Source organism: Bos javanicus, chromosome X (genome assembly GCF_032452875.1).
Source record: "Bos javanicus breed banteng chromosome X, ARS-OSU_banteng_1.0, whole genome shotgun sequence".
Lineage (NCBI taxonomy): Eukaryota > Metazoa > Chordata > Mammalia > Artiodactyla > Bovidae > Bos > Bos javanicus.
The window spans coordinates 130,506,137-130,530,619 of record NC_083897.1 but is presented as its reverse complement, the minus strand read 5'-3'; the positions used below and the strand labels follow the sequence as shown (position 1 = coordinate 130,530,619).

The window sequence follows — 24,483 nt, the reverse complement described above, 5'->3', positions numbered from 1 at the left end:
AAATATGATGTGTTAAAGATTTCTATGGAAAATATCTTTAAAAATAAATCTTGCAAAGGAAATTAAGAAAATTTCCTTTACAAGAATATCCAGAAGAAGAAAATATCTAGGAATAAATTTAACTGAGAAGGTAAAAGACTTGTACACAGAAAGCTATAAAACACTGCTGAAAGAAATTAAAGGGGTCCTCAATAAACAGAAATACATCCCGTGTTTTTGGACTGGAAAACAATATTATTAAGATATCAATACCACCTAAGCAATAAACAGATACAATGTAATCCCCTATCAAAATTTCAATGGTCTTTTTTGTAGAAATGAAAAAGTTGATTCTTAAATTCACATAGAATTGCAAGTGACCTCAAATGGCCAAAACAGTGTTGAATAGAACAAAGACAGATTTCCTGATTTTAAAAAGTACTATAAAGTTACAATAGTCAAAACAGCATGGAACTGACATAAGGGTAAACATACAGGTCAGTGAAACAGAATTTCAAGTCTGGAAACAAACCCTTAAATTTATGGTCAGTTGATTCTGACAAAGGTGCCAAGAAAATTCAATGGGGAAGGAATCATCTTTTTAAGAAATGGTACCAGGACAACTGGATCAGTTCAGTTCATTTGCTCAGTCGTGTCCGACTCTTTGCGACCCAACGAATTGCAGCACACCAGGCCTCCCTGTCCATCACCATCTCCCGGGGTTCACCCAGACTCATGTCCATTGAGTCGGTGATGCCATCCAGCCATCTCATCCTCTGGCGTCCCCTTCTCCTCCTGCCCCCAATACCTCCCAGCATCACAGTCATTTCCAATGAATCAACTCTTTGCATGAGGTGGCCAAAGTATTGGAGTTTCAGCTTTAGCATCGGTCCTTCCAAAGAACACCCAGGACTCATCTCCTTTAGAATGGACTGATCGAATCTCCTTGCAGTCCAAGGGACTCTCAAGAGTCTTCTCCAACACCACAAAATTCAAAAGCATCAGTTCTTCGGCGCTCAGCTTTCTTCACAGTCCAACTCTCACATCCATACATGACCACAGGAAAAACCATAGCCTTGACTAGATGGACCTTTGTTAGCAAAACAATGTTTCTGCTTTTCAATATGCTATCTAGGTTGGTCATAACTTTCCTGCCAAGGAGTAAGCATCTTTTAATTTCATGGCTGCAATCACCATCTGCAGTGATTTTGGAGCCCCCAAAAATAAAGTCTGACACTGTTTCCACTGTTTCCCCATCTATTTCCCATAAAGTGATGGGACCAGATGCCATGATCTTAGTTTTCTGAATGCTGAGTTTTAAGCCAACTTTTTCACTCCCCTCTTTCACTTTCATCAAGAGGCTTTTTAGTTCCTCTTCACTTTCTGCCATAAGGGTGGTATCATCTGCATATCTGAGGTTATTGATATTTCTCCCAGCAATCTTGATTCCAGCTTGTGCTTCATCCAGCCCAGCGTTTCTCATGATGTACTCTGCATATAAGTTAAATAAACAGGGTGACAATATACAGCCTTGACGTACTCCTTTTCCTATTTGGAACCAGTCTATTGTTCCATGTCCAGTTCTAACTGTTGCTTCCTGACCTGCATATAGGTTTCTCAAGAGGCAGGTCAGGTGGTCTGGTATTCCCATCTCTTTCAGAATTTTCCACAGTTTATTGTGATCCACACAGTCAAAGGCTTTGGCATAGTCAATAAAGCAGAAATAGATGTGTTTCTAGAACTCTCTTGCTTTTTTGATGATCCAGCGGATGTTGGCAATTTGATCTCTGGTTCCTCTGCCTTTTCTAAAACGAGCTTGAACATCTGGAAGTTCAAGGTTCACGTATTGCTGAAGCCTGGCTTGGAGAATTTTGAGCATTACTTTACTAGCGTGTGAGATGAGTGCAATTGTGCGGTAGTTTGAGCATTCTTTGGCATTGCCTTTCTTTGAGATTAGAATGAAAACTGACCATTTCTAGTCCTGTGGCCACTGCTGAGTTTTCCAAATTTGCTGGCATATTGAGTGCATCACTTTCACAGCATCATCTTCCAGGATTTGAAATAGCTCAACTGGAATTCCATCACCTCCACTAGCTTTGACTGGATAGCCACATGTAAAAGAAAAAAGTTGGATCCCGACCTCACACCAGACACAAAAATTAAGTCAAAATGGGTCAGAGGAATAAATTTAAGAGCCAAAACTATAAAACTTTAAAAGGAAACATAGAAGTAATTCTTTGTGACCTTGGGTTAGGCTAAGCGTTCTCAGATACAACACCAAAAGCATGAGGCATAAAATAAGTGATGAGGTCTCTGAAAAGGGCCTTGCTTCCAGAATCACAAAGCACTCTAACAGCTCCATAATAAGACAAAAAAATCCAACTAAAAATAAGCAAAAGATTTGAATAGACATTTCACCAAAAAAGACTATGAATGGCTAATAAGCACATGAGAAGATGCTCAACATCATGACTCACTAGGGAAATACAAAACCACAATGAGATACCACTTCATACTAAAATGGATATAATGAAAAGACAGACCATACCAAGTATTGATGAAGATGTGAAGAGCTAGATCTCTCATTGGTGAAGGAAATGCCAAATGGTACAGCCACCCTGGACATTATTTTGATAGTTTCTTACAAACTTAAACATATATTTACTATATGATCCAGCAATTCCATTCCCAGCTATCTACCCAAGAGGAATAAAGACATATTTCCAACACAAACACCAGAACGTTTATAGCAACACTATGAAAAATAACTAAAAAGTGGAGACAATCCAAAAGTCCATCAATTGAAGAATGTAATTGCTATAAATATATGGAATATCCATACAATAAATACTTTTCAGCAATAAAAAGGAACCACTGATACATGCTACATCACAGATGAACCTCACAAATATCATGCCAAGTGAAAGAAACTAGATGCAAAAGACAGCATTATTGTATCCTTCCATTTCTATGAAAAGTCCTGAAAAGGCAAATCTGTAACACATAAAGCAAATTAGTGGCTTGGGGCTGGATAGGAATAAGGGTTGTCTGAAAACAAGTATATTGCAGGGTTATGGACGCTCTACAACTGGATTGTGGCAATGGCTGCACAACTCTTAAAAGCCATTGGATATTGTGCACACAGGTAAGCTTTACAGTATGTCAATTATAACTAACTAACTAAATAAAGAGCTAAAAAACAAACCTGGAAGACAAGACTATGAGCATCACCTGAAAAAGAGGTGACACCTTATCTTTGACAAAGGAGGCAAGAATATACAATGGATTAAAGACAATCTCTTTAACAAGTGGTGCTGGGAAAACTGGTCAACCACTTGTAAAAGAATGAAACTAGAACACTTTCTAACACCATACACAAAAATAAACTCAAAATGGATTAAAGATCTCAACATAAGACCAGAAACTAGAAAACTCCTAGAGGAGAACATAGGCAAAACACTCTCTGACATACATCACAGCAGGATCCTCTATGACCCACCTCCCAGAATATTGGAAATAAAAGCAAAAATAAACAAATGGGACCTAATTAAACTTAAAAGCTTCTGCACAACAAAGGAAACTATTAGCAAGGTGAAAAGGCAGCCTTCAGAATGGGAGAAAATAACAGCAAAGGAAGCAACTGACAACTAATCTCAAAAATATACAAGCAACTCCTACAGCTCAACTCCAGAAAAATAAATGACCCAATCAAAAAATGGGCCAAAGAACTAAATAGACATTTCTCCAAAGAAGACATACAGATGGCTAACAAACACATGAAAAGATGCTCAACATCACTCATTATCAGAGAAATGCAAATCAAAACCACTATGAGGTACCATTTCACGCCAGTCAGAATGGCTGCGATCCAAAAGTCTACAAGCAATAAATGCTGGAGAGGGTGTGGAGAAAAGGGAACCCTCTTACACTGTTGGTGGGAATGCAAACTAGTACAGCCACTATGGAGAACAGTGTGGAGATTCCTTAAAAAACTGGAAATAGGACTGCCTTATGATCCAGCAATCCCACTGCTGGGCATACACACTGAGGAAACCAGAAGGGAAAGAGACACGTGTACCCCAATGTTCATCGCAGCACTGTTTATAATAGCCAGGACATGGAAGCAACCTAGATGCCCATCAGCAGATGAATGGATAAGAAAGCTGTGGTACATATACACAATGGAGTATTACTCAGCCATTAAAAAGAATACATTTGAATCAGTTCTAATGAGGTGGATGAAACTGGAGCCTATTATACAGAGTGAAGTAAGCCAGAAGGAAAAACACCAATACAGTATAATAACGTATATATATGGAATTTAGAAAGATGGTAACAATAACCCTGTGTACGAGACAGCAAAAGAGACACTGATATATAGAACAGTCTTATGGACTCTATGGGAGAGGGAGAGGGTGGGAAGATTTGGGAGAATGGCATTGAAACATGTAAAATATCATGTATGAAACGAGATGCCAGTCCAGGTTCGATGCACGATACTGGATGCTTGGGACTAGTGCACTGGGACGACCCAGAGGGATGGTATGGGGAGGGAGGAGGGAGGAGGGTTCAGGATGGGGAACACATGTATACCTGTGGTGGATTCATTTTGATATTTGGCAAAACTAATACAATTATGTAAAGTTTAAAAATAAAATAAAATTATATTGAGATATAACTTGCATATAAAAAAAATAAATAAAAGAGGTGAGAACAAAAGGTGATACTATGTTTCCAAAGACCAGAAGAGCCCAGAAGGGCTACAGATCTGGTCCAGACTGAAGACTACAGATTGGCTTCCCATCCTTTGCATTCCTACACAGCAACTGCCCCCAGAAACAGGAGCAAATGTAAGCTATCTGTGATGGCCAATTTTATGTGTCAGCTGGACCAGCCACATGGTGCTCAGATTAAACATTATTTTTGCACGTGTCTGGGAGGGTGTCTCTGAATGTGAGTAGCATTTGGGTCAGTGGACTCAGTCAAGTAGACTGCCCTCCCCACTGTGGGTGGGCATCCTCCAATCCACTGAGGCCTAACCAGGACAAAAGGCAGAGGGAGGAGGAATTCGGCCTCTTTTGCCTGCCAAATTGCTTGGTCTGGGACACTCATATCATCTTCTCTGATCTACCCTCATTGGCTTCCCAGGCCTGTGGACTTAAACTGAATTACATGACTGGCTTTCCCAGGCACCCTCATAATAAATGTCTCTATCTCCTATCAGTTCTGTTTTTCTAGAGAACCCTTACTAATTAATACACCATCCCTATACTATGTGAAGCCTAGTCCCAAGCATCATCAGGCACAATTCTAAAAACATGAAATACTCCCTGAAGACAGACATCTCAAAGCATCTTGGTTTTCATACATTCATAAATCACTTCAAGCACCCAGCTCCATGTTCACTGTGGGGCATTTGATCTGTACCTGACTCACAGGACTTTATAATTCACCAAGCATGACTATGTTGTATCTCTCTCTGTTAAAGCTGTCCAGTTATCACAGTCCCACAGCGTCATCAGATTCTCTCTCCAAACCTCTGGTGTCATACAAACCATACCTCTGCTTTCAGGCAGCATTACCCCCATCCATATGGAGGGACCAGTGAACACACTCTTCATAAAAGTCAATGATTTACTTTGACATTCTATTTCAGTGTTTAATCACCATTACTGTGAGATGTCCATTCTGCTGATCCCAACCTTTTTTCCATTTGCCCTAGTTCCATGCCATCTGGAGTAGAAATAACTGCCTCCCAGCTTCATGAAAAGGGGTAACCTTTGAAAAAGACCATGAACCATACCTCTTGAGATTTGTTTCCCTTCAATTTTTCCTTTTAGGTGCTATTTTCAACCCTTCCAGTCACCTCAGGTCCTTTATTTTGTTCTCCTGAATGCTCTAAAATTTCACACCCCATGAAGCATGACAACCAGGACTGGGCACCAAATTCTAAAGTAATGTCAAACATAGCAGAGACAGTCATTGCCAAATCCTTTAGAATCAGTTTGTTCCTAAAAACCAGCAAAGCAAACAAAAACCTAGGGAGAATGATGCTATGGTCTAATTAGAATTACCAAGAATGTGAGGGAATTCCTAGGTGTTTATAGACAAGGGAGAATGTACCAAAAGGGAGACTATATACTGGAATGGTAACAGAGTATGGCTAAGTCTCCTGAAGAACAAAAAGGTTTCTAGGCTCTGACACAACCAACGGTCAAGATGCAAAAGAGTTGTGTTCCTGCTACCTGGCCTTAATGTAATTCTTGCTTCAAGGAACTACTGTTTCCTAGATGTTCCGTGTATTAAATCCAAGTCCTGTCTATTCACTTGTACAACAAATATGGGACGCAGACAATGAGTGCTGGAAGTTATCTATGAATGAAATGACTGAGTTCAACCTTTTCATTTTACCTATGAGGGCACTGAGGATTGGGTTCTGGGATGGAATGACTGACCAAAGTTATTCAGAGACAGAGCTGGGAGGCTGAGTGGGGATGAGCCAGTTGGCAGCTTGAGGGGGAAGGGGTTCCAGCTGTCCCTGCGACAAATACCACCAATAGGTACAATCCTCGTCACAGTAATTCACAAAGAAAGAGAAATAAAAGGAAATCAATTGGAAAAGAAGTAAAACTGTTACTGTTTGCAGATGACATAATACTATATATAGAAAACCCTAAAGATGCTACCAGAAAACTACTAGAGCTCAACAATGAATCTGGTATTGTTGCAGAATACAAAATTAATATACAGGAATCTCTTGCATTCCTATACACAAACAACAAAAAATCAGAAAGACAGATTAAGGAAACTACCCCACTTAGTATCACAATAAAAAGAAGAAAATACCTAGGAAAAAAATCTACCTAAGAAGGGAAAAGATCTGTACTCTGAAAACTATAAGACACTGATGAAAGAAATCAAAGATGACACAAACAGATGGCGAAAGACACCATGTTTTTGAATTGGAAGAACCAATATTGTGAAAATGACTATACTATCCAAAGCAATCTACAGATTCAATGCAATCCCTATTAAACTACACATGGTATTTTTTTAATTCATGTTGATGTATGGCAAAACCAATACAATATTGTAAAGTAAAAAAAAAATAGTAAAAAAATAAATAAATACAAATGGTATTTTTTCACAGAACTAGAACAATAAATTTTACAGTTTGTATGGAAGCAAAAAAGACCCCAAGTAGCCAAAACAATCTTGAGAAAGAAAAATCTAGCTGAAGGAATCAGGCTCCCTGACCTCAGATTATATAATACAAAGCTACAGTCATCAAGACAGTATGACCCAGGCACACACACAAAAAGAACTGTAGATCAATGAAACAGGGTAGAAAGCCCAGAGATAAACCCAGGCAAGTATTTTACATGTTCACATTCACAAAGTTAAAAATCTGAAGATACAATACTTACTGTGTTTTTTTGAGTTACCATATCCTGTAAAGAAAAGATAGGATCAATGTAGCTTTTTTTCCAGAACAGTTAATTTCCATAAGCACTTTGTCCCCATGCCATCATATGAAACCCACTTTAGAGCAAGAGTTATTCATTTCAGACCTCCCCCCTCTACCCACCGTAAAAAGCTTCAAATAGAATGGAGCTCCAAGAAATATAAAATTCACATTCTAAGGAAAACTTACCATGATTTGTTAGCTTTGAAATTCCTGGGGACGTATATGGTTATAAGGAATTTCCAGTAGCAGTGGCCATACTTCTGTCCAGCTATTTTGAGATTCAAGTTCAGGGCTCTGAATGCCCTGCACCTTGCTTTCTCGGGGACAGCAACAAAGTGCACGGGTGGCCCACTGTGTCCTCGGGTCTGGAACCATTCGTGCCATCAATGTGAAGGCCACAGGTCACCCTCCCGCCCCCAGCCAGCCTTCCGACAGAAGAGGTGTTGCTGATAGATTCCTGACACCGAGCTATAGGTATTTTATTTACATATTTTCACTATAGGAATTTTCACACTCAAATTCAATGACAATCGTTTCAGTCAGTTAACTTAGCATAACGGTTATGCAGCCCTCAACTGTGTATCATTTATATGCTGCAAGCCATTTGCTGACAAAAGAAAACATAATTAAATAGCTGTCCTGTAAAATGTGTTTTATGTGTTCTGAGATTTCTAGTTTCTAACAAGTGCAGATCACTTCTTCTGCCATCAGATACAATGAGTACTCATTTCCATTTTAGGAAGTATTTTTCTGTATCATTAAAAATTAAAACTTATCTAGGTCATGGGACTTTCCAGAGGAGTTCACTAAGGCACAAAAGAGGAAAAAAAGGATTGAATTGGGGAAAATATGATACACTCAGATTTCATGTCATGTTTTTCATCAAAATACAGCTTCATATTAGCCACCCTTTCACATTTTCTAATTCTAAATATGGCTAAGCGTAACAACTTTAGTTAAAATCAGTAAAGAAAAGAAATCTAAATACCTAAAGTAATTTAGATTGGTTTATAGCCTTTTTGGAAATTATTTTACAATGTAAAGTATAACAACAGAAGTTTCCTCTTCGACTGTCACACGAATGACTCTTAAAATACAGTACTGTGCTAGGATGCCAGAGGACATCCTGTGTCAGGCGTATGTGTTATATAACACATACAGGTCACACATCTGAGACAGGTAATATTTCTACTAGGAATAATTCCAAATTATTACAGAACCCACACACATCTGGTTAATATTTGACCTTAAGAAACACAAACAAAAATGTCCAATTTGCCATCACAAAACTGTGTCATTTATATACTAGTGATTTTTAATGCTATGGGAGCTGGACATTTAGGTCTGTGAAGGTTAAGGCTGAACCACTGGTTCTCACTCCTGGCTGCACATTTTGGGGGTTAAAAAATATCCCCTAGAGACTGACATAATTGGTCTTGGTGTGGCCTAGGTACTGGGACATTTATAAACTCCCCAAATGATTCTGAAGTGCAGTCAAGGTTGAGTAACACTGCTGTAAACAAACTAATCTTTTATTCCTGAAATGACTTAACATAGACCAGGATTTCCTGACTGATGTTAAGATGTTAAACAATATTATTGTTCAGTTGCTAAGTCGTGGCCGACTTTTCGTGATCCCATGGACTGTTGCCCACCAGGCTCCTTTGTCCTCCACTATCTCCTGAAGTTTGCTCAAATTCATGCCCATTGAGTTGGTAATGCTATTTAACCACCTAAACAATATTAGTATTAGCTAAATTTTGTAATAACTCACATTCAACCTTCAGATTTTACAAACAGGAACTTTTTTTTTTTTTTAAGAAAAAAAGTACCACTATTCTAAAAAGTTTGTATCAAATTTGCAAAAATACATTAAAAAACCTCTCAATAATTACTGAGTTACCCATGAACACACAAGTTTTCAGTTTTGCTTGGCTTTAAACTGGGGAGAAAATAACAGATTTTACATTGATTACATCTGTGATCCTAAAAGTTCCTACCCATTTTGGTAAATGTTAAACATTTTCCTATTGCCATCCAAGTTGAAATTTTTAAAAATGTATAGGTTTGGATCAAATTGCCCAATATAGGATTCCAAAGGCTGTGTTTGCTTCAATGGAAACCATCAGGAGTTTTTGCCTTCACTTTCCTAATGAGCTTAGACACACTCAAATTGCCTGCAAACACACATCAATAGCACATATGCTCACACAGTAGCCAGGAAGTTATCTGCATGAGCTAGAATTTGGGGTGGGGAGGAAGGAATTGCACAAGCAAATCTTTATTGTTTTTCTCCAACCTCATCTGCTACATGTTCATTTCAACTGAGCATACAGTATTCACAGTACTGCTTTCCCAAATGAAGTATTTAGAAGCAGGTGAACAATACTCTTTACCTTCAAAGAAAGAGCAGTGTCAGCATCGGTGTCATGGTACAGGATCACGTTATTGGCCATGTCGAAGCTTTCACGGACTCCAAGATGGTAGAAGAGTGAAGGCTGTCTGGAGACATCGCTCATGTCCACCACAGCAACATCTGCAATGAACAAGGAGACAAGGTCGGCAGAGAGAGAGGTGATCTACTTTCTATTTCCTGATGATCACCAATGGTGAGCTGCTGCAATCTGTATTCTACCATTAGTCCAAAATAAGGAATGATTTGATTAAAATTACCACCATGAACTGTGGAGGAAAAGCAACAGGAATAAACACCCAAAACTGAAACTCTCTTCCTTATTCAAAGTGCTGAAAATATAGTATCAATTAAAAACTGCTGGTGAATTTATTTTAAATGTTATTTCTATTAGGAAATGTATCACATTCAAAGAATATATTTAGCTTATATACAAAGTATTAAGTGTAATGAAATGAAAAACCATGCAACCAGCATGCAGCCCCAGACACAAAGCGTTATCTGTACTGTCAGAGCTCCATGTGCCTCCCCTAATCACATCTCTCCCTCCTGCCTGGAGAATGTCTCTATCCTGACTGCTGTACTTTTCAGTTCTCTGCATATACCTGTATATGCATATTATATATTATTATAGTTATGAATTCCTAAACAGTATATTGCTTAATTTTTGCATGTTTTTGAACTTTATATAGTCGTATTACACCATACGTATTCTTTGACTTGCTGGATTTTGGTGTAAAACAACCAAGCTATATGTCTAGCTCTAAGTTTACACATTTTCACTTTAGCATCTATGGTAACTAGATGGCAATCTCACTATCCACCCTGTCTACAGACATTTTATTCAATGATTCTTTTCCTATTTCCAACTGTTGTAATGACCATTCCTGCACCATGCTTCTAGTTCCCATGTTACTATCAACTAGATGACACAGATCACATGCCCCTCGAGTTGTGAACTAGAAAGACTTCAAGCAAAACAGAGGAGCAACACGGCACATCAGTAAAGAGTAAACTCTTTGGCAGAAATCAACACAATTTTGTAAAGCAATTATCCTTCAATTAAAAAACAAATTTAAAAATTTTTTAAAAAGAGTAAAATTTGCCTAGCAGCATTGGTCACCATTTCAAACCTAGTCATTTTCTAGACAGTATCAAGAGCTCCAAGTTCGACTCGACTTCCCCACTCTGTGCAGCAGAAACCTGGAGAAATAATGTCCAAACTTAGGCTTGTGCTGCTGTGACTCACAGGAAGTCAATGCAAATCCCAATGAAACAGAACAGAGGTGAGGTGAGCAGGGGCATGAAGAAAAGAAAAGGCAGAGAGAAGCCGCCTCAGCGCCAGGTACCCCTGGCTTTGGGAGATCTGAGATCGAGCATCAGTAAGCCTCGGGTGGGCCTTTTATTCTCTAAATTATGGGTTGCCTGCTATATAAATGCCAGGCATTGTGTTTGGTGCTAGGGACAGAAGTGTGAACAAGGCATAATTCCTCTCCTCAAAACCATGTTTAATACAACAGGGGTGACAGGAAGGAAGCAGTGATTAGAATCAGGGTAAGGAAGGCTATGGCACCCCACTCCAGTACTCTTGCCTGGAAAATCCTATGGACGGAGGAGCCTGGAAGGCTGCAGTCCATGGAGTCGCTGAGGGTCGGACACAACTGAGTGACTTCACTTTCACTTTTCACTTTCATGCATTGGAGAAGGAAATGGCAACCCACTCCAGTGTTCTTGCCTGGAGAATCCCAGGGATGGGGGAGCCTGGTGGGCTGCTGTCTATGGGGTCACACAGAGTCGGACACGACTGAAGCGACTTGGCAAGGGCAAGGACAAGGAAGGCTAAAGTGAGGGGAACAGTGACACCCCTGGGGGACTGAACCCACACTCAGGTGGAGGGTGGTCAGGGAAGGCTGAAAGGATGCATGCTGTCTGGGACCTGAAGGTACAGAAGAGGCAGGCAAATTGGGATAGGATGTGGGGATGGAAAGGGAACGAAAAAGTGTCATAGGAAGAGAAGCTAGCAAGTGCAAAGGTCAGAGGTCAGGTGGGATACAGATGTTGGGGCCACTACAAATCATTTCATGGGCCCAGAACACCTTGAGAAGAGGAACTTGGAAAGGTTAGTAGGTGTCAGGCAGGGTCTGAAGGGCATGTTAAAGAGGGCTGGACACTAGCTTGAGACAATGGGAAACCTACAGTAGGGTGTTTTTGTTTATTATGGAAAATTACAAATATGTGTGTGTGTGTAAAAGTTCAGAATAGCGTAATGAAACCCCTGTACCCCTCACCACCCTTAACAATTATCAATACAGCCACCCTTATTTCATCTCAACTGCCATCCACACTGGAGAAGGCAATGGCAACCTCCAGTACTCTTGCCTGGAAAATCCCATGGACGGAGGAGCCTGGTAGGCTGCAGTCCATGAGGTCTCTAAGAGTCGGACACGACTGAGCGACTTCACTTTCACTTTTCACTTTCATGCATTGGAGAAGGAAATGGCAACCCACTCCAGTGTTCTTGCCTGGAGAATCCCAGGGACGGGGGAGCCTGGTGGACTGCCGTCTCTGGGGTTGCACAGAGTCAGACACGACTGAAGCGACTTAGCAGCAGCAGCGGCAGCCATCCACACCACCCCTTTCAGATTATTTTGAAGCAAATCCCTCATAGCATATAATTTCATCCCCAAACACTTCAAAGTCTCGTTATTTTTTTAAAATATCATGAAGGGCTTAAACACAGGACTATCATATCTAAATTCACCCTTTAGAGGTTCCTGCTCAAGAAAGGACAAATGCATATGCTAAGGAAACACTTTTACAACCCAGCCTGGTTAATTTATCTCAAATGGATGTCTGCTCCCAACAGACATCTGCTCAGAGTCAAAAACCACACTGCAGTGGAATTAACTAGGCATTTTGCCTATATGATTTTTCCCTGGACTCTATTACCTATTCAAACAAAAAAGAATGTGTTTCCCAGTGATGTTATTAAGAAGTGACAACACAGATGCTAATTCTAAGACCATGGGAAGTTCTGCAATTAAAGGAAAGGAAGCAAATGGGAGTGGGAAGGGGCAGAGCAGAGCTGAATGAAGGACATCAGCTCCAAATAGTGCAGGCCATTTTCATAGGAATCCTGCAACTTGGTACAGCAGCTTGTTGCTAAGCAGATTAAACTTGAATCTGGTGACATGAGTTCCTCTCTCTTCTTTGAGAGGAACAGGCCCTGTCAATGTTCTGTGCTGAGACCTGCACACTGGCCTCACCATCTCCACTAAGGAGCTTGTCTGGGGCTCCACCAAGGGTTGAAATGGAGTCTTTTCTCAGTGCCTCGTTAAAACAGGGCAGAATGAAGCACAATGGCTACTGCATGACTCAGGAGGGGAACACAGGACACGGGACACACTCCAGGACGGCAGGACAGCATGAGACTCTGTCATGCTACTGCAGAAAGGAAATCCTTTTCAAGAGGCATGGTTCAGCAAAGCTTTTACATAGTGAACTACTAAGGAAAAAAGGGTAGAAACAAAGACATGCTTGATGGAAAATGAACAAGACAGTTTCGTGTCATCCTTTGCAACGACACTCTAAGCATTTCCCGATCCCAGAAGTAAGCAAGGGCTGCCATACCTGTGCACCCTGTATAAAGGGGATTATGACCAGCAAACATTGGGGTAATAGGCAGCAAGCACCCAAACTAAATGCAGCCCCTCGACTCTGGAGAAGAAGGCGGAGTAGCAGCAGTTGAGCTCACCTCCTCTCATGAAAATACCAAAATCACAACTAATTGCTGAACAAGCATCAGTGAAAAAGACTGGAGCCTACCAAAAAACATTTTTTTTTTAAATTCAAAGACAAAGAAGCAGCTACAATGAGATGGTAGGAAGGCTACTTTCACTACAATCAAATCCCATTCCCACCAGATGAGCGACCCACAAACTTGAAAGAAATCATATTGCAGAATTTCTCCTGTTCGTTTGAGAGTCCCAAGTCCCACATCAGCTCCCTAACCTGAGGTTCTGGCACTGGAAGGAGGAACCCCCGGAGCATATGACTCTGAAGGCCAGCAGGGTTTGAGTGCAGGCACTCCACAGGACGGGGGAAACAGACTCCACTTTTGGAGGACACACAAGGTTTCCTACATATTGGGACCCAGGGCAAAGCCTTGGAGGGTCTTCTGAGGACACTGGTGGGGGGTGAGGGCAGGGGCAAGGACACTGATGGCAGAGGCCCCAGAGAACACTGACCAGTGTGAGCTCTCCTGGAGGTCAGCATTTTGGCAACAAGACCTGGCCTACCCAATAGCCTACAAGCCCCAGTGCTGGAATGCCTCAGGAATGCCTGCAGGTATCCAACCAGCAGGATAGGAACACAGCCCTCCTACTCCTCTCCCCCCAGCAGCAGACAGGGAGCCTAAAGCCATACTGAGCTCAGAGCCACCCCTAAACACACAACTTGACATGGCCCTGCCCACCAGAGGAACAAGACCCAGCTCCGCCCACCAGTGGGAAGGCACCAGGCCCTCCTACCAGGAAGGATGCACAAGTCTCAGGATCCACCTCACCCACCAGAGGGCAGACACCAGAAGCAAGAGGAGCTACAATCCTCCATCCTGCAGAAAGGAGACCCCAGAAAGTCAGACAAAACGTGGTGGCAGAGAAATGTGTTCCAGGTGAAAGAACAAGATAAAAACCCACAAGAACAACTAAATAAAGTGGAGATAGGCAACCTATCCGAAAAAGAATTTAGATTAATGATACTAAAGATGATCCAAGATTTCAGAAAAGAATGGAGGCACAGACTGAGAAGTTAACAAGAGATGTTTAATAAAGAGCTAGAAGATTTCAAGAACAGAGATGAACAATGCAATAACTGGAATGAAAAACACACTAGAAGGAATCAACAGCAAAATAACTGAGGCAGAAGAATGAATAAGTGAGCTAAAAGACAGAATGGTAGAAATCACTGCCACAGAACAGAACAAAGAAAAAATAATGGGAAAAAATGAGGACAGTCTCAGAGACCTTTGGGACAATATTAACTGCACTAACATTTACATCATAGGAATCCCAGAAAGGGAAAAGATAGAGAAAGGGCCTGAGAAAATATTTAAGGAGATTATAGCCAAAAATGAAAAGGAACATGAAAAAGGAAACACTCAAGTCCAACAAGTGTTGGGAGTCCCATACAAGACAAACCCAAGGAGGAACTCAGCAAGACACATAGTAGTCGAACTGACAAAAATTAAAGACAAAGAAAAAATATTAAAAGCAACAAATAACATGCAAGGGAATTCCCAAGAGGTTATCAGCTGATTTTTCAACAGAAAATCTGTAGGCCAGAAGGGAGCGACAAGATCTATTTAAAGTAATGAAAGGGAAAAATCTATAACCAAGAATACCCAGCAAGGCTCTCATTCAGATTCAATGGAGATATCAAAAATTTTACAGACAAGCAAAAGCTAAGAGAATTCAGCACCACCAAACTAGCTTTACAATAAAACCTAAAAGAACTTCTCTAGGTGGAAAGGAAAAGGCCATGGTGAGAATCAAGAAAATTACGAACGGGAAAGCTCACCAGTAAATGCAAACATAAAGTAAAGGTAGAAAATCATTCACACACTAATATGACATCAAAACCAGCAACCATGAGAAGACAGAGTACAAATGCAGGATCTCGGAATGCACTGGAAATTAAAAGACCAGCAACTTAAAACAATCTTGTATATATATAGACTGGTCTATCAAAACCTCATGGGAAGCACAAACCAAAAATCTACAATAGATACACACAGAAGGTAAAGCAACCCAAACAACATTCAAGACAGATACCACATCACAAGAGAGTAGAAGAGGGAAGGAAGAAAAAAAGACCTTCAAAAACAAATCCAAAACAATTAACAAAATGGCAATAAGAACATTCATAGTGATAATTACCTTAAATGTAAATGGACTAAATGCTCCAACCAAAAGTCAAAGACTGGCTAAATGGATAAAAAGAAAAAAACCAAATAAGACCTGTATATATGCTGTCTATAAGAGACCCACTTCAGATCTAGGGACATACACAGACTGAAAATGAGGGGATCAAAAAAGGTATTCCATGCAAATTGAAATCAAAAGAAAGCTCAAGTAGCAATACTCATATCAGACAAAATAGACTTTAAAATAAGGAATGCTGGACTTGCCTGGTGGTCCACTGGCTAAGCATCCTCCTGCCAACGCAGGGGACTTGGGTTTGATTCCTGGTCTGAGAACTAAGATTCCACATGTCATGGGGCAACTCAGCCCATGTGCCACAACTGAGAGTAGCTGCCCCTCGCTGCAACTGGAGAAAGCCCACACACAGCAAAAAAGAGCCAGGCGCACTGCAATGAGGACCCAGTGCTGCCAAAAATAAAATAAATAAAAAATTTTAAAAAGAGGCAATAAGCCTATTAGAATGGATCAAGTTAAAATTTAAAAAAATTAAGAATGTTATAAGAGACAAAAACACTGCATAATGATCAAGGGATCAATCAAAAAAAGAAGATATAACAATTGTAAATATATATGCACCCGATATACGAACACTTCAATATATAAGACAAATGCTAACAGCCATAAAAGGAGAAATCAACAGTAACAAAATAACAGTGGTGGACTTTAACACCCCACTTTCATCAATGGAGAGATCATCCAGACGGAATATCAATAAGGAAACACGGGCCTTAGGTGACACATTAGGCTAAATGGACTTGATATTTGCACAGCATTTCATCTGAAAGCAACAGAAAACACTTTCTTCTCAAGTGCACACAGAACATTTTGCAGGATAGATCACATATTGGGCCACAAATCAAGCTTCCATGAATTTAAGAAAACTGAAATCATATCAAGCATCTTTTCTGACCACAATGCTGTGAAATTAGAAATCAATTACAGGAAAAAAACTGTAAAAAAAAAATAAAAATAAAAAAATAAACCACAACACGTGGAGGCTAAACAATATGCTACTAAACAACCAATGGATCACTGAAGAAATCAAAGAGGAATTCAAAAAGTAGATAGAGACAAATGACAACAAAAACACGATGGTCCAAAGCCTTTGGAATGCAACAAAAGCAGATCTAAGAAGGAAGTTTTTTAAAAAAATTATTTTAATTGCAGGATAATTACTTTACACATTGTGGTGGTTTTTGCCATACATCAACATGAATCAGCCATGGGTGCACATGTGTCCCCCCATCCTGAACCCTCCTCCCACCTCCCTCCCAACCCCATCCCTCTGGGTTCAGCGCACCAGCTTTGAGTGCCCTGCTTCATGCATCAAACTCGCACTGGTCACCTACTTTACATATGGTAATATACATGTTTCAAAGCTATTCTCTCAAATCATCCCACCCTGGCCTTCTCCCACAGAGTCCAAAAGTCTGTTCTTAACATCTGTGTCTCTTTTATAGCAATATCATCTTATATTAGGAAACCAGAAAAATCTCAAATAAACAACCTAACCTTACACCTAAAGCAACACCTAAAGCACCTAAAGAACAAACAAACCCCAATAAAGTAGAAGGACAGAAATAATAAAGATCAGAACAGAGATAAATGAAAAACAGATACAGAAAACAATAGAAAAGATGAATGACATCAAGAGCCGGCTCTTTGAGAAGATGAAATTGATAAAACTTTAGCCAGACTCATCAAGAAAAAAAGGGCGAGGGCTCAAATCAGTAAAATTAGAAATGAAGGGACTTCCTTGGTGTTCCAGCGATTAAGAATCCACCTTGCAATGCAGGGGACGCATGGTCAATCCTTGGTCAGGGAACTAAGATCTCACAGGCTGCAGAGTGACTAAGCCCACACACCAGAATGACTGAGCCCACATGCTCTGGAGCCTGTATACCACAACTAGAGAGCCCATGCACTGCAACTAAGACTTGATGCAGCCAAATAAATAAATGTTAAAAATAAAATTAATTAATTAAAAAAGAAATGAAAAAGGAGAAGTTACAAGTGACACCACAGAAATACAAAGGATCATAAGAGACTACTACAAACAATTACATGTCAACAAAATGACAAATCTAGAAGAAATGCACAGATTCTTAGAAAGATACAATATTCTAAGACTGAACAAGAAAGAAATGGAAAATATTAACAGACCAATCACAAGCACTGAAATTGAAATAGTGATGAAAAAACTTGCCAACAAACAAAAGTCCAGGATCACATGGCTTCACACGCAAATTCTATCAAACATTTAGAGAAAAGTTAACACTATCCTTCTCAAACTCTTCCAAAAAATTGCAGATGGGAAAACTCCCAAACTTATTCTACGAGGCCACCATCACCCTGATACCAAAATCCAGACAAAGATAACACAAGAAAAGAAAATTACAGGCCTATATCACTGACAAACACAGACACAAAAATCCTCAACAAAATACTAGCAAATCAAATCCAAAAATACATTGAAAGGATCATACAACCAAGGGGGCTTTATCTCAGGGGATTATCTGAGATAAAGGATTTATCTGCAAGGATTCTTCAATACGCATAAATCAATCAGTGTGATACACCACATATTAACAAACTGAAGAATAAAAACCATATGATCTCTTTAGATACATAAAAAGATTCTGACAAAATTTATTACCCATTTATGACAAAAACTCTCCAGAAAGTGGGCATAGAAGGAACTTACCTCAACATAATAAAGGTCACATATGACAAACCCACTGCTAACATCATTCTCAATAGTGAAAAACTGAAAACATTCCCTCTAAGATCAGGAACAAGACAAAGATGTTCACTGTTGCCACTTTTCTTCAACACAGTTTTGGAAGTCCTAGTCACGGAAATCAGAGAAGAAATAAAAGGAATCCAAATTGGTTGGGGGAAGCAAAACTGTCACTGTTTGCAGATGCCATGATACTACACACAGAAAATCCTCAAGATGGTACCAGAAAACAACTAGAGCTCATCAATGAATTCAATAAGTTTGCAGGATACAAAATCAATACACAGAAATCTCTTGTATTTCCAGACACTAACCACAAAAGATCAGAAAGAGAAATTAAGACAACAATCCCACTTACCATCACATCAAAAAGAGTAAAATATCTAGGAATAAACCTACCAAAGGAGACAAAAGACCTGTACTCTAAAAACTCTAAAGATGATGATGAAAGAAACCAAAGATGACACAAACAGATGTAAAGATATATTATGTTGATTGGAAGAATCAATATCGTCAAAATAACTATACTGTCTGAGGCAATGTACAGATTCAGTGCAATCCCTCTCAAATTACCAATGGCATTTTTCACAAAGCTAGAACCAAAAAGTTTTCTAATTTGTATGGAAACACTAAAGACCCCAAATAGCCAAAGCAATCCTCAGAAACAAAAACAGAGTGGAGGAATCAGACTCCCTGACTTCAGACTATACTACAAAGCTACAATCATCAAAACAGTATGGTACTGGCACAAAAACAGAAATATAGATCAATGGAATAGGATAGAAAACCCAGAAATAAACCCAAGCACCTATGGTCAATTAACCTATGACAAAAGAGGCAAGAAATACAATGCAGAAAAGACAGGCTCTTCAATAAATGGTGCTGGGGAAATTGGACAGCTACATGTGAAAGAATGAAATTAGAACATTCTCTAACACCATACACAAAAATAAACTAAAAATGGATCAAAGACCTAAATGTAAGGCCAGATATTATAAAACTCTTAGAGAAAAACACAGGCAGAACACACTTTGACATAAATTGCAGCAATTTTTTTTTGATCCACCTCCCAGAATAATGAAAATAAAAACAAAAATAAACAAATGGGGCTTAATTAAACTTTAAAGCTCCTGCACAGCAAAAGTGAAAGTGAAAGTGAAGTTGCTCAGTCATGTCCGATTCTTTGTGACCCCTTGGACCACCAGGCTCCTCTGTCCATGGGATTTTCCAGGCAAGAATACTGGAGTGGGTTGCCATTTCCTTCTCCAGGAGACCTTCCCAACCCAGGGATTGAACCCGGATCTCCCACATTGTAGGCTGACGCTTTACCATCTGAGCCACCAGGGAAGTCAAAGGAAATAATAAACACAACAAAAAGACAACCCACAGAATGAGAGAAAATATTTGCAAACAAAGTGACTAGCTCGTGTAGTTCTATGTCAAAAACATAACCCCCCCCCCAAAAAAATGGACAGAAGATCTAAATAGACATTTCTCCAAAGGAGACATACAGATGGCCAAAAAGCACATGAAAAGATGCTCAACATAACTAATCAGAGAAATGCAAATCGAAACTACAATGAGATATTTCTCACTGGTCAGAAAGGCCATCATCGAAAAAAAATCTACAAACACTAAATGCTGGAGAGTGTGTAGAGAAAAGGGAACCCTCTTACACCCCCACTGTTGGTGGGGATGTAAACTGGTACAGCTACTATGGAGAACAGTATGGAAGTTTCTTAAAATACTAAAAATAGAACTACTATATATGACCCAGCAATCCCACTCCTGGGCATATATCCAGAGAAAACCATAATTCAAAAAGATACATGCACACCAATGTTTACTGCAGCATTATTTACAATAGTCAAGCCATGAAAGCAATCTAAATGTCCATTGACAGACTAATGGATAAAGACGATGTGGTACATATGTATAACAGAATATTACCTGGCCATAAAAAAGAACAAAGTAATGTCATTTGAAGCAACATGGATGGATCTAGAGATGATCATACTAAGTGAACTAAGTCAGACAAAGACAAATATCATATGTTATTACTCACTTGTGGAATCTAATTTTAAAAAAATGATACAAGTGAATTTATTTACAAAACAGAGAGAGACTTACAGATATTGAAAATAATCATAGTTACCAAAGGGGAAACTCTGGTGAGAGAGATGAGATAAATCAGAAGCTTGGGATTAACATACACACACCACTATATATGACAGATATCCAGCAAAGATGACTGTACAGCACAGGGAACTCTACTCAATATTCTCTGATGACATATGAGAAAAGAATCAGAAAAAGAATGGATAATTGAATCACTTTGCTGTACAACTGAACCTAACACAACATTGTACATCAACTATACTTGAATAAAAAAATTTTTTTAAAAAAAGGACAGATTGATACTGCCACTGACAAAAAAATTCCAAGTAACTCATGTTCAATTGGAAAAACACCTCAAACCCAAAGGTGACATTTGCCTGACATTTTTCAGTTGGCCCAATTGAGTTAGTTTACTTGGAAAAGTTCTACCACAATATTTGACCAGTTTATTTTTAGAACTTTTAAGACACTAAGTTAGCAGATTTATAAATGACAAATAGGATAAAACATCAGATTGGAATTCTTTATTATGTATGCAGAATTGAGTTTTTTCCCCTAAAATATGTTAGTCGCTCAGTCATGTCCAACTCTTTGCAATCCCATGGGCTGTGCAGCCTGCCAGGCTCTTCCATCCATGGGATTTTCCAGGCAAGAATACTGGAGTGGGTTGCCATTTCCAAGAGACTATAAATTACCTAAAAGCTTTAATCATCACAGTGGTCACTTGCTTTGCTATTTACAAAACACTGTCACAGACATCTGTGTTGAATTTCAGAACTAGCCCATGAGGCAGGCTTGGTAACTGACTCTACTTTGTAGGTGGGAAAATGAGGCAGAGAGAGTAACAGAATCACCCAAGGTCACACAGCAAGGGCACAGCACTCGGGGCTCGAAACAAGCCAAATCTTGTGCTCTCCAGGGCCCAGATGAGGCTTACAACTTCCTAGACTCACTTTCTGAAACTGAGTCACTGGGGAGGAGGGGCAAAACAGCTTATCAATCTTAGGCAAACAGTTTAGATAGCAGCACCGACTCAACGGACATGAATCTGAGCAAACTCCAGGAGATAGTGAAGGACAGGGAAGCCTAATGTACCACAGTCCATGGGGTTGCAAAGCGTCAGACATGACTTAGTAACTGAATAACAACAAAAAGCAAACAGATCACAGAAAAAGGTCAAATTCAGATTTTCATTGACAAATGCACCCTACGCTCCAATTACCTTTAGTTCCCCTGATGCAGACCAATCTCAGAGGAAAAGCCTAGACAGAATAAATCTTCCTCTTTGATCATGGAACACACACACACACACACACACACACACACACACAACCTCTATACATCTTGGCTTAATAAACTTTAAGAAGTGATACCCCATCAGGGACTTCAAACAGCCAAGGCTCCCATTAAAACCTACTCTTAGCAGGAAAGTGTCTGAATTTAAAAGCAAAGTGCCCTTGCAACAATTTAAGAATCAATTTTAATGATCTCATTACATGTTTACATGAAATAAGAAAATGAATGATGTAGAGGATTTTAGTTTGCTAAAAACTTCTGAATATTATTTCAGTGAAATGCCTTAAAAGGAATAAGTAAAACTATAAATTTTCTACTGTGGTTTAAAAGTATCTGATTTTCAAAGCAAAGTATTAGTCATTACAATGATAAGATGGCAAATGATTTACCATATAGTAAGATTGTACTGGCTCATGCCAGGCTTTAAATACATTCTAGGTAATCTATAAGCTTGTCTCCCAGCAGAAAATAGGATATGATGAATATTCAAGTTAAGGTTGGCTGTGCCAAAATGAAAACAACGAGATTTCAGAATAATATTTCTGCCAAAGACATTAAAAAAAATCTGATCGGATGTATGGCAACACTGGTCATCTAAAAACTACCTAAGAAACAACAGAGCCCATATTCACTGGACAGGAGGCACCTCCACTAATCCCAACCGGAATTTAGACCTAATTTTATCCACTGCTGCTCAATACCAACATATCTGAGGGCAGGTCAATGGAAAGAATGTTGTGAAGTGTCATTAAAATCCAATTTTCCCATCTCGTAAGGAGGAGACAGCCTACCAGTTCAGGGTCAGGAAGTCAACAAATCCTAACCAAGTGCCACGTGGGATGGAGTATTAAGTTTCAACTGGGAGTGTGGGGTGGGAAAGAGGGGGGACGTCCATAACCTATATCTGGTCCCCTGTATTTTGCCTTCTAGTATCTTTTTTGGTAAGAATGACCAAAAAAAATAAGTCATTTTTATATTTTATAGGTATGATTGAGATATGTCTATTTACCAGTTTTTTCCAAAGAAAGATGCCATATATAAGCAAACTATGCTTACTCACAGAGGTGAATGGAGTCATTGGGCTGAAGTTCAGACCACTTGTAGTGAAATATTTATAATATCAAGTGTAGCATGAATTACGGAGAAGGCAATGGCACCCCACTCCAGTACTCTTGCCTGGAAAATCCGATGGACGGAGGAGCCTGGTAGGCTGCAGTCCATGGGGTCGCGAAAAGTTGGACATGACTGAGCGACTTCACTTTCGCTTTTCACTTTCATGCATTGGAGAAGGAAATGGCAACCCACTCCAGTGTTCTTGCCTGGAGAATCCCAGAGACGGGGGAGCCTGATGGGCTGCCGTCTATGGGGTTGCACAGAGTCAGACACGACTGAAGCGACTTAGCAGCAGCAGCAGCATGAATTAAGCAACGCATATGTTGCTCTTCCAACTAACAAGGCAAAAAAAAATGTGCAGCTTTATACTGTAAGCTAGGGTGCATTCATCACTTCAGATGGTAACAATATCCTATGATCTCACACTTCACAGTTTTGACTTTGGGTTCCCTTTGAAAACACTACCTCATACTCTCATTTTTAGCAGCTTCCTTCAACTCTTTTATAAGGGAATCTACTTTGACATGACTTTCTTTGGCAGATTTTTTGGCAACCTATTTCTTAAAACCTTTTCTGACCAGCAGCTAGTGGCCTCATCGTCTAAAAGGTCTGTGTCACACATTATCTTCAAGATGTGGGCAGTTTTAGAGATGAGCTGCTACCGCACCCTGGAAACTGCGAAGAGGGTACTGCTGAGCTTTTCTGTTAAGAGTGGCAAAATTGCAGGAATTTCCTTAATTTGTTCTCTAATCACCTCCTTAAAATGACCACCAGTCAACACAAGAGGACCCTTGACTTCTACATCAACTTCAACCATAATACCCTCTTTATTTTTAACAAAATCAACTGCTCCTTCAAGGTCATCGCTAGGTGCCAGGACTTTTGCTGATTTGTCCCCCCATTCTGTGTTCTAAGCTTCCCAAGTGGTGGTCCACCACCACAGTCTGTGGAGGGCAACTGAGTTCATTTCATGGTGGTGATGGTGACTTACTGCTAGATATGGGGCCATTTTCTTTCTTTTAATCCCTTCTAATTTCCTTTTTTCCATGTACCAATTTCCTTTTTCTTAGGTGGTTCTCTGAAAAGAAATACGCAGAGCTTATGATTCTCATCAAGCATGCCTTACTAGCCAGAAGCTTTACAAAAATTACTTAGCAAGGACAAGTATTTTGGAAGCGAGATTTTTATTCTCAGGACAGAGAACACATTTTTTTAAATGAACCTATCCAATAAGTCTTGAAACTTTGGCCTTGTGAGATCCAACTGACAATCCAACAGTCATTCTAAACATCCAGATGGACTTTTCTTCCAGCTCACAACTAATGTATTTGGAGGGATACACTGAAGGCCAATCAAGCACCTTTATCATGTAAAC

At 39.7% G+C, this 24,483-nt stretch overlaps 1 protein-coding gene across 1 annotated transcript in view; it reads right to left on the bottom strand.

Moving 5' to 3' along the window:
• The window catches only part of MAP3K15 (mitogen-activated protein kinase kinase kinase 15), a 144,849-nt gene that overhangs the window by 105,059 nt on the left and 15,307 nt on the right, over positions 1–24,483 (bottom strand). The window contains exons 2-3 of the mRNA XM_061407999.1: positions 9,844–9,983; positions 7,407–7,430 (exon numbers count right to left, since the gene is read on the bottom strand). Of these exons, the coding sequence (XP_061263983.1) occupies positions 7,407–7,430; positions 9,844–9,983 (164 nt within the window). The remainder of the gene's footprint in view (positions 1–7,406; positions 7,431–9,843; positions 9,984–24,483) is intronic.